At 37.5% G+C, this 12,389-nt stretch overlaps 1 protein-coding gene across 1 annotated transcript in view; it reads right to left on the reverse strand.

The window, feature by feature from the left end:
* Positions 1–10,652, reverse strand: part of LOC110001167 (GTPase IMAP family member 8-like) — a 31,532-nt gene extending 20,880 nt beyond the window's left edge. Inside the window, 5 exon segments of the mRNA XM_065950789.1 lie at positions 2,655–2,702; positions 2,800–3,432; positions 3,580–3,633; positions 7,797–7,865; positions 10,587–10,652. Coding sequence (XP_065806861.1) covers positions 2,655–2,702; positions 2,800–3,432; positions 3,580–3,633; positions 7,797–7,815 — 754 coding nt within the window. The 5' untranslated portion in view covers positions 7,816–7,865; positions 10,587–10,652.
* Between the last annotated feature and the right edge of the window lie 1,737 nt (positions 10,653–12,389).

The raw sequence follows: 12,389 nt of genomic DNA on the forward strand, positions 1-12,389 counted from the left end.
ATGATTAACAATAGGTTGTTTATTTCAAAAAGTGAATTAGTAGGATTTATATTTACAAGTTAAAATAAATAATACTTACAGATGATTGGGTCTTTTGTTTTCAGGTTCTTCAGCTCAGCCTGTAGAGTTGTGATCTTTTCTATTTGGGCATGTGCAAATGTTTGTGTTGTGAAGATGAATGATTTGGATTTATCTTTGTGCATCTTTTCCACCATGTCCAGCAGCTCTGGGATCTGCTGCTTGTCCCTGATGTTTAGAACCAAAGATCTTCCTCCACAGCTCTGAAGAAGCTCCTGGATGGACTTGGTTTCTTTTAGAAAGTTAACAACAGCTGGATCTGAGGGATCTGACTCAACAGTGAACAGCAACACAGTGATGTCATTGAATCGACTCCCAAATGTGTTCTTCATGGTCTCCAACTCTCCTTTGTCTTCATCAGTGAGTGGACCCACAGGTAGAACCAGGATGAAGGCATGGACGCCCTCAGGATCACAGAGAGAGACACACCTGAGTGATTCGTTCATCACCTCCTCCTGAGGTTTTCCATACAGGGCAGGAAGCTCCACCAGGGAAACCCACTGTCCACACACCTCTCCCTGATGTTTAACACACTCTGATGAGCTGGAGACTGAATGAAGATCTGTCTGACCTAAAATGGCCTCAGCTGCTGAAGTCTTCCCTGCTCCTCTCCTTCCACACAGAACCAGGCTCAAAGCTGTTTTCATAAGACCAGACTTTGGGGCGACTGAATCCTCGATGACAGTGAGAAAGGTTCCTTTGTTGTCATGAACAGTTTTCTCAATCTTTTGCATTAATACATCACGGTTGTTGTCAGCCATACAGTAGTGTCGTTCTCCACAGTCTTTAATGAGTCTTCTAAAAGAGACACCTGTTTTATCCTCCTTATGTGTGCTGATGACCACTGAGTGTTTGAAAGCATCTTGACTGAAGAAACTCAGGATGAACTTCAGTGTTTGTCTGTTCTCTTCAGTGAAATCAGAAGGTTTCACTAACAGCAGCACAACATTTGGTCCAGGAGGACAGAGACTCACAGCCTTCTTCATCTCTTCTCTCAGCCTTTTCACAGAAACACTGAAAACATCTGGAGTTTTCACAACTGTAAGAGGCTTTCCTCTCCATTCTCCACTCTGCACCATTTGTTTGTTTGCAAAAGGCATTGATATGAAGCCTGAGCTGTGTTGTTCTTTCCCGGTGATAAAGTCTCCAAGTTTTGTTGTTTTGTCGTCCTTTATCCCCAGCAGCAGAATTCTGACTGTAATAGAAAAATAAAATGTAACGTGTAGAGAGACATTAAGTCATGCCACATGGTTAAACTAAAGCTTACATTCTGTTTTCTATATTTAGCTTTCAATGGTTTAATGAAAGAAAAACTCATAATCTTCATGTTGGCTTCTAACTAGCTTAATCAAGACAGTAGCAGGAAAAAAAAACTATGAACCATTAAATCAATGTCTGTCTGTGTGTGTCTGTTCATACCTACATAATCATTATATATATTTATATTCCTCAACCTGTTTACAAACTGTTAAACCGTCACATTAAAACAGGAAGTATACAGTAATTTACATGTATGCTTCCTGATTTAATGTGTCCATAACTTTTACTTTATTACAGCATAACTTTTGCTAAGCAGTTTACACAAATACATACAAATACACTTTATTACTTATTTAACTTCTGCACTTTACAGTGCTGGACCTTGCATATATAAACTTACAGTGATTTTCTGTAATTTTACATACATTTTAACCCCCCAGCCATGGCCACGCCCTTTAACAAAACTTAAGCTTTTAATACATTTTATTCTCCAAGGTATCTACGTTACCAAGACCAAATTGGGTTGGATTGGATAAAGCCTTCAAGAGGACTGATTTTGAATATGCACCCTGAAACTCATTTGTTCCTGCTGCCATCACATTTTTAAACCACTAACTGTGTTGCCTCTGTTTCTTATCTATTATTTACTGTCCTTTCTATGTTGTTTGCTCATTTCGGGCTGTATGTATGTGTGTATTTTACTGCTGACTGCAAAACAAATTGCCCTCTAGCAGGGATAATAAAGACAACCTTGAACCTTGAACCTTGTTCATGGCTTAAATAGGCATTATTTTAATTATACAACTCACTCTTTTGGTGAGTCTGGTGATGCTCCAGATTCCTTCCTGTTAAAAGACAGTTTTTCCCTGCCACTGTAACTTTACTGTGCTCATGGTAGATTAATGTTGGGTCTTTGTAAATAATATAAAAGAGTACGGTCTAGATCTACTATCTACAATTTTTGTGTCTAAAGACAACATTTGTTATGAATTGGCACTATACAAATAAAGATTGATTGATTGTAAATCAGTACAAAATGGCTCACCACCTTTTGCATTATGGGCATGGGCCCAAGTAGTTTTTTAGTGCGGGAGCTGAACTTTGTACTGCTATCAGATAATATAGTCAAGTCTCTATTGGATTCCTGTTTCACATTTTTGGATACAATATATTTATAATATGAAAAAGTGATTATAATTTCCCAAGTTTTCTCTAAAGGGAGATGAGTTTTGGGGGGATAAGGGTCAACCACAGTGGCACCAATATGGTACTGGTCAGTAATAATAAAATTTGTCTATTTCTGAAAGTTTACTTACTTTCCCCTGAGGGAGGGGGTGTCACCATGTTATCCCTGGTAAGAAGACCTGTTAAAAGATGACATCATTGACTATCAGCTTCATATTCTCATGAGATCAGTAATGATTTTGAGTTTAAACATTTTGATTAGAACAGATCTCTTACCAGAAGACATAACAGCATCCACGATTCTGGGCCTTGTTTCCTTTTGTTGTATTCTTTGTATATCATCAGGGGCATCCATGAACACATCACAGCTGACATGCTCTCCATTGTGTTCTTTCACAATTTGACCCAAACGGGTCAACAGCTCTGGAAGTTCAAGGTTTGCCTCCTCCATATATCTGTATCTACATTCTCTGATCATCTCTTTTAAGGGTTGATTTTGTAAATATATCTTAACACTACTTGAGCCCTGCTCTCTGGGTGTTGATATCAGTATCAGTGAATGCTCAAATGATTGATCACTGAAGCGTTTAAGAACTCTACAGAATCTCTGTTTATATTCCTCAGTGAAGTCATCAGGCTGGAGAACCAACAGAAACACATGAGGTCCAGGATCAGAGAGTCTCACACAGTCTGTCAGATGTTCTGTCAGTTTGTCTTCAGAGATGGTGGGATGCAGCAGATCTGGAGTGTTGATAAGAACTATGTCTTTCTCCTTTATATGTCCTCTGACTTTCAAACAACTGTTTGGTTCTTCCTCAGTGTTGAACACAGTCTCTCTCATTATGACGTTCCCCACTGAACTCCTCTCAGACCATGAGTTCCCCAGCAGAACAACCCTCAACTCAGACACTGTGAAAAGAAAAATGTAAACAGACTAACTGGCTATTTTTTTTTAATCCAGTTTTCTTGGTTTATTTTGGGATTTGATTACCTGCTGTTTTTACAGATGTGACCAAAACAGATATTCTTATACAAATGGATAGAAGTTTTACTCACTGTGAGGTGGCAACCCTTCAATACTCCTACAGCGCCTCAGGGGATGCAGATCATCTGTGATTGAAACAAGTACATTTTGTCATAGGTGTGCACAGTCTTTCATGACATTTTACACCTAAATAAAGTAGAAGTCTACGGAGCCTGGGAGGTGACATGAACTAACACATTTTATAAAGCGTGCAAGTTATAACTTTAATAGCGGTAATTAAACAAACTAACTGACGACAGTGCGAGATAATATGATGTATGTGGTATAAAACTCTATAGAAACCTTATAAACACGTAAAAAAGCGGAGACGGACCGGACACGCATCTGGTGGAAGTTGGTCGTGAGTCATCTCCACTGTCAGGACCGGACATGATGTAGGCCTAGTTTGTTGTAGAAACGCTTGGAGACAACGGTAGATGACTATCTTTATCATCCAAAACAGCGGTAATAAGATTTAAGATTTACTTTTATTGATCCCTGCAAGGGGAAATTTCAGTTTTTACACTCTGTAGTTCATGCAACACACACATAGGCTGAAATATACACACACATGCACAAACAGGATCCTATGGACATGCACTAATGGAGAGATGTCAGAGTGACGGAGCTGCCCACAGCAGGCGCTCCTGAGCTGGTGGTGGGGAGGGGGTTTGGTGCTTTGCTCAAGGGCACCTCGGCAGTGTTCAGGAAGTGATCTGGCACCTCTCCAGCTACCAGACCAACTTCCATATTTGGTCCACAACGGGACTTGAACCGGCGACCCTCCGGTTCCCAACCCAAGTCCCTACAGACTGAGCGCTAAGCGTCTGCTAAGTGAATTGTAACATTGTGAATAAACCCACACAACTATCAAACATTCACATTCAGCTGGAAGTCCACAGCTAAAATGTCTTTCTATTTAAAGGTAAGTCTGTGTGTGTGTGCCTACATGTGTGTGTATTATTTATTGTTAGTCACTGCCTTTTTTTGCTTGATTTGTTTACCTCCGTGCTCTGAGCTTATGATGGTGAAATGTTCCTGTTTAATTATAATTCTTCATGTTCTGACAATAAAGAATAATTAAACCATAATTAACCATCTGGTTTCTTCATCTTTCACTCAGGAACAAAAATCAGCTTTTAAATGTATTATTATTTATATATCGACTGATATGAAATTTTTCATCTACCTGCCACCTTGGCCGGTGAGTCAAAAAGTTAATTTCGGACCCTGCCTGCACACCCTCTTGGTCCCCCCGTTCTGCCTCCTCCATGCTCCTCACCACACCTCCTTTCCGCCTATCATCAATGGGATCTCGAGCATTTAGCCGTACGGCCCCCCGTCTCTGGAACTCTCTCTTTCACAAACCATCCATGACATTAACTATCTCCCCACCTTCAGATCACAGCTCACAGCTGCTGTTTTTGTGTTTTTGTTTTTAAGTAGTTGAGAGTGTTCGTGTTTTTTACTCTACTGCTGTGTCTGTAAGGTGACCATGAGTGACATGAAAGGCACCCTTAAATAAAATGCATCATTATTATTATTATTATTATTATTATTATTATTATTATTATTATTATTATTATTATAGGTGAAAAAGTTTTGAACATGTTTTTAGATTTCTTTGTTTAAGGTCAAGATTTGGCCTGACGTAATAATCGCTTGTTTTTATTATTAAAGCTAAAAATGCCTCTCCTTTTTAAGGCAGAGCCTCTGTAGGGTGACAGTTGGCTTTAAAAACTAGTGGAGACGACAAGTGGGAAGATTTTATACTTTTACAGGGTTTGTCCTGGCTCAGTATTACCTTATTTGACAGAAATCTGTGCATTTCCTGTTATTTCTGACCATTTTATAAATAATATTATCATTATGCTTAAGTTACTGAAACCCCAATTCAATCTGGTAAAGAATTTTTTTTTAATTGCAACAATGAAACATGGGAGGAGAGGGATTTTGAGGGAGAGGGGTGTAATGAGATTGGGAGAGGCGAGGTCACATCCTGCCAAAAGTACATTTATTTGAATTACTAAGGTATTATGTCAAATAATCACAGATTTAAGTCACAGATAATTTGGATCATTTGATCAGATCAGGAAATTGAGAAATAATAAAAATATATTTGCTGGCTCTAACGCAGCGCTGGTTGACAGTCTGTGTGGAGAAGTTCACAGACTACAGCTGGCTGACGTTACAGTCGTTAAGATATTGATTGTTGATAAAAGCAGACACGTTGGAATTGAACAGAGAAAAGTTGAACGTGCGTTCCCGACTCGGTCCATACGGATAGCGGATCAACCGGGTTCCGTTTCACGACAAGTCAACAGGTGTGTGCGGTGGTTGGTGTTCCGGTGTGTGTGCGCGTTTGCAGCCATGTATGTTGGTGTGTCTCGTCTCGGCGTGCCCCCCCCGATGACCCGTCTGCAGACAGCAGAGGAGCAGGGACAAGTAGCCGCAGCTATACGTCATACGCGGTTTAGTATAGTTTTAACATGACTGTTGGGATAAATATTTACCGCCATGAAGAGCATTGCTCTTTGAAATTAACTCGCCAAACGGAAAATCAACCTGAATTTAGCGCTTGTGGGTGTCAGCGGAGCGGACGGAACCAATCAAAAGAAACGAACAGTCAATCAGCTGGCTATCCAGCGCGAGCCACATGCGTAAACGGATGAGAGGGGAGATGACTGCTAGAAGTCAGAGACGTCGTATTTAAGTTTATGTTCTGCTTGTTCAACAGTCGTTTGATGTATTGATACTTTTAACATTCAGGGAGGATTTGATTTGCAGTTTTCATCGTCTTTTTTTTCTTTTGGCGCTCTGGATTTTCCTTTGGCGCTGGGTAAAACCTCTTTGGGGGGCGCCAAAGAATTGTTTATGCAGGAAAAACCCTGTTTTATGCTTCTTACCCAAAATAACTTTGTATCAGTTTTTGTTTGTGTGTTTTCCCTCTTTAATAATTCACTTTGAGAACACACAGAGATGAGTTTGAACACATACTGGAGTTCATGTATTTTGAACACAGTTAGGTGGTCCAACGGCACAAGGTAAGAAAATAGCCCAATAACAGAAATAGAGCAAAATATTGAATGATGGAGGATTAAAAATATCAAATTAAAATGCACAAGGTAAGCTAAAACTATGATGACAAATAAAAGTTCAACTTTATTCAGAGATTTCAGACAATAGTGCCGTACAGTCTGAGAGTGAAATGATCACTTTATGAAGGAGTGCAGGAAAACTTCCTGTTGTGAAATATGTCAACAGAATGAAACATGAAAAATAGGCCTATTATATATATTAGGATGTCAAACCATCGTGAAGAGAGTTACTTAAGAGAAAGAGAAACTTACAAATACTAACTATGTCTGTCTTACATATATGCAAACATTGCTTTCATTATTTATTGACATTAATCTCTTTTAGTTTTGGAATGCAGGTAGACATAGAAACTTATTTTGTCCTAAAATATGAAAGAAGGCTAATTGCACTTATATGCTGCACTGTGATATTTAAAGAGGGAATTTTGAAATGTCATATGTTTTTCTGAGAAGAAAGCCTTTACTACAGACTCAATCACCATTATATTTCTCTGCATTTAATTCACTATAGGGCTGCACGATATATTGTTACAGCATCGTCATCGCGATGTGAAGAAAAAAATACATATCCATCTGGAGCCGAAAAATATATTTCAGCCTTTCAATTAAGTTTATGTAGCCTGTCTAAGCCCATTCACATTACTATTATATCTAAATGAGCATACATTTCTATATTTCACCACATTACATGCAACACCTCGCACAGTTAGAGCACCTTCTCAGCGCTCTGTCATCTAACCTGCTCAGGGTCGGGCAGAGCGAGAGGGAGCGGTGATGTGAGCGGAGAGGAGCAGGGACTTTGACAATCTGACAGTTTGATAACTATGTGCTAACGCAAGGGGAGAGTGGTTGGCCAAACAGCAGTTGATTTTGGTTTCATGCTGGTGCTCAAGGACGACATCTACTGGATCAAAAAAGGTGCACATTCATCCTTTATAAAGTTAAGGACATACACCAGACCCCTCTGTGTTTAGAATGATATATTGTATGTAGTGATGCATAAAATATATCTGCTCAAGAAAATAAAAAGTGTTAAGGCTGTTACTATTTCTTAAATCCAAGACTCACTGACCTGCTTAAATGTCTCAGTATCTCTTTTGGAGTCTTTAAACATGTAGACAGAGGATAAAACAGAGTCTGACTGGACTCACCTGCTGCTGCAGTCGCCATGATGTCATCAGAGACTAATTCCAATGGAAAGAACAGCTCTGTTTGAGAACCTAGAGAAAGGATTTAAAATATTTAAAAGGGTAACATGTACAGTAGCACATTACTCATTAGTAAAGAAATCAATGAGTGCAGACATCATTCATAGCAATTCCTGTAATATCACTGAATTCATATACTTGTAAAGTAGTTTAGCTCAAGTGATTAGGAAGGTGGTAGGAAGGCATTTCAGCAGACTTCATTTAAGTTAATAAAAACAAAAGTTCAAAGGAAAAAAGGTAAATTACCTCAAAACTAAATCAAACTAAGGCATAGGGCTGGACGATATGGACCAAAACTCATATCTTGATATTGTTTAGCTGAATGGCGATACTCGATATATATCAATATGTATTTTATTAACAATGAAAACACATGAAAAATAAACTATCTGTTTGTGAATTTAAAAATTAATATTATAAAATAAAAATGTTCCTTAAATACAATAAAAGAGAGAGAGAGGTGAGATGAGAAAAAGATGACCTGGCACCTCTATCACATTATTTTAATGTAACATAAACTATATCAATATTTACGATATTCTCTTACCCTATATCTTGTTTGAAAATATATCGATATACCTTAAAAACTCAATATATTTCCCAGCCCTACTAAGGCATGTGTCAAAGGCCTCACCTCTCTTTCAGCAATAGCAAACTTTTCCTGGCTTTATAGACTGCCACAATAACAAATTAGCTGCAGCTTGGTGTAACATAACTCAAAGGGTGGGTGTACACTTTTCTCTGAAACCAAAGAAATCAACATGAACCCTAAAATGAACCTTAGCTCATTAACCCAACCCAATTAACTTTAAACATTAAATTATAAATTATCAGTAAAGAATACAGTCTCTCATGTTCATATCAGTTATGTTGGTTATCTCTGTACATTGGAGTAAGGTGGCAGTGTTGTGTTTAATAACTCGCATATAATGGATTTTTCATTATGTCCTTTATTTTTATGATTACGGAAAACCACACAAATATTTCCCTGTCTGAATAATAAATGCAGCACAGTGTGTGAATCTGAAGATTAATCCATCTCAGGTGTATTTTTACTGAAGCCCCATAGCGAATACACCAGCAAACTGTAAGTGGTAGTTCAGCAAATCTCACCTACTGATTTTTACAACATCGAACTGCCGCCATGAAAGCTGCCTGAATGATTGTTACAAACGTCTCAATAAATCACCTCAGCTCAGAGAATTTTTTTGAAAAATGTATTAAAAACTCAAACCAAAATACCACACAAATCTTTTTTCAAAATGTTGTTTGTAATATAATAAATTCACTTTCAATATGAGCTTGCTGACTTGTAGGAGGAATAGAGCAGAAACAGCAGAAAAGTTTTCATGGATCACCTACTAAGAATTGATAATAAAATGTATATAATCTTAGTAAAACTTTATCTGATAACTTTTAAACTATACAGGTAACATTAGGCTACTTGTTCATTTTTGAGTATCTAGTTTTCTGGTAACTCACCTGATGAATTTCTTGCTGCGACACAAAAAATAATTGAAAGTGAAACGAGAGTGGAGTTGAGGGTGGAACATGAGCTCGTGATTATTTGTATAATGTAAGTGGTTAAAAATATGTCAGTCAGAGTAACTAAACTGGGACTCTGTTCTTATTGGCTGTGTCAGTTATGTCGACTACCGATTGGCTATGGAAAACAAGTCCCACCCCTTCCTGGTAGCAGCCAACAGGAAAGAGGCACTTTTACAGCAGCCGGCTGTTGCTGTCGACAGGAAGAAGTTCACACACAAAATGACTTGTTTATATAAATTATGTATTCCGAACATGTAAATGACTACTTTTGAAACTGAGGTATAACTGGTTTTATTAAAGTGCAAGATCTGAGCACTTTATCTTAGTCTAACACACTGATGAACTGAATCTGTTTGTGAGGGGGAATCAAGATCAACTCTTCAGTTCCCTTAACTTGAAGAAAAGTACAACACTTATGGGATCTTATATAGTGGCTGAAAGCACACGTATAACTCCAGCAAGACATTTAGTTATAGTGATAACTCTGGACCAAAACTCATATCTTGATATTGTTTAGCTGAATGGCGATACTCGATATATATCAATATGTATTTTATTAACAATGACAACACATGGAAAATAAACTATCTGTTTGTGAATTTAAAAATTAATATTATAAAATAAAAATGTTCCTTAAATACAATAAAAGAGAGAGAGAGGAGGAGCAGGGTTCAGAGAGACAGACAGTCAGTCATCATCAGTGAGATGAGAAAAAGGTGACCTGGCACCTCTATCACATTATTTTAATGTAACATAAACTATATCAATATTTACGATATTGTCTTACCCTATATCTTGTTTGAAAATATATCGATATATCTTAAAAACTCAATATATTTCCCAGCCCTACTAAGGCATGTGTCAAAGGCCTCACCTCTCTTTCAGCAATAGCAAACTTTTCCTGGCTTTATAGACTGCCACAATAACAAATTAGCTGCAGCTTGGTGTAACATAACTCAAAGGGTGGGTGTACACTTTTCTCTGAAACCAAAGAAATCAACATGAACCCTAAAATGAACCTTAGCTCATTAACCCAACCCAATTAACTTTAAACATTAAATTATATTCTACTAATAACTCAAATAGGCAAGAAATAAAAAAACAAAGACAACATAACTCAAGATAAACACTACAGTCGATTTGCCCCAATGATGTCAGTGATAACATCATCAGTCTTATAAATACCCAGGAAGTGCTGAACCAGCCCCTTTAGCTGCAGGACCACATGGGGAACTGAACAAAAGAATAAATAAAGGTAAGGATCCGATAAAGAGAACAACAATTATATTGTGCAAATCCTGAAACTAAATAAAAATTGACTGAACTAAATCAAAGCTGTGTGTTTGCTTTAACTTACTTTGTACTTTGGTATGAACTGTAACATAATGCTTACACAAACAAACCCAGGACAGTAAGTGCTGCAATGTTACACAAGCAAAGGTCAATTATCGCAAAATGAACAACTTTAGAGAATTATGTGATTTGATTTGAATGAAGATTTGAGTGACAGGTGGGAAAAAGTGAAGAGTCTCACAGTCTCTGCTTAGTTCTCGCTTAGTTCTGGGCATGAATTACATTAAGCTTATAGAAATAGCTGAATATTCACGCTGATTGTTATGAAGATTGCATATCCTTTCATGCATTTCTACTTGTTCTTTTATATTACTCTTATATGCCTTAGTCTATCTGTCGCGCCTACTGTGCATTGCTGTTGGCCAGTCAGCGGTCCCTTAGTTCTGTAAAAGATTCAAGTTATTTAGCTCTCCATCGTTTGGACAGTTAGAACATGTCTGTGTTCATAGAGTTTGTAGGTTTTCTTTTCATTTCATATAGGAGTGGACATTTGAAATGAAAGCTTATACTCATTAGCCAGGATAGTTCCGATTGTATGAGCAAATGCAAAGTACAGCGAATGATTACAGGCGAGAAGCAACAACTGTATGTAATGTGTGGCAATGGTGTACTGATATAAAATGTTAATTTCTCAGGTATTCAGAGGGACTAGTAAAGAGGCGCTCCTCAAGTGTACCTTTAATAAACATTAGCATGCAGGTGTGACTGTAACTTCAATAGTGCTGCCCAGTATCTATTCATCTTCTGTATTTATGTTCATATAAATACATGAAGGAAGTTATTTTTATGAGAACTGATATTTACAGTATTTTTTGCCATCGCGATGTTAGGTCAGTAAAGAATACAGTCTCTCATGTTCATATCAGTTATGTTGGTTATCTCTGTACATTGGAGTAAGGTTGCAGTGTTGTGTTTAATAACTCGCATATGATGGATTTTTCATTATGTCCTTTATTTTTATGATTACGGAAAACCACACAAATATTTTCCTGTCTGAATAATAAATGCAGCACAGTGTGTGAATCTGAAGATTAATCCATCTCAGGTGTATTTTTACTGAAGCCCCATAGCGAATACACCAGCAAACTGTAAGTGGTAGTTCAGCAAATCTCACCTACTGATTTTTACAACATCGAACTGCCGCCATGAAAGCTGCCTGAATGATTGTTACAAACGTCTCAATAAATCACCTCAGCTCAGAGAATTTTTTTGAAAAATGTATTAAAAACTCAAACCAAAATACCACACAAATCTTTTTTCAAAATGTTGTTTGTAATATAATAAATTCACTTTCAATATGAGCTTGCTGACTTGTAGGAGGAATAGAGCAGAAACAGCAGAAACAGCAGAAAAGTTTTCATGGATCTCCTACTAAGAATTGACAATAAAATGTATATAATCTTAGTAAAACGTTATCTGATAACCTTTAAACTATACAGGTAACATCAGGCTACTTGTTCATTTTTGAGTATCTAGTTTTCTGGTAACTCACCCGATGAATTTCTTGCTGTGACACAAAAAATAATTGAAAGTGAAACGAGAGTGGAGTTGAGGGTGGAACATGAGCTCGTGATTATTTGTATAATGTAATTGGTTAAAAATGTGTCAGTCAGAGTAACTGAACTGGGACTCTGT

The sequence above is a fragment of the Labrus bergylta genome, chromosome 2, assembly GCF_963930695.1.
Source record: "Labrus bergylta chromosome 2, fLabBer1.1, whole genome shotgun sequence".
NCBI lineage: Eukaryota > Metazoa > Chordata > Actinopteri > Labriformes > Labridae > Labrus > Labrus bergylta.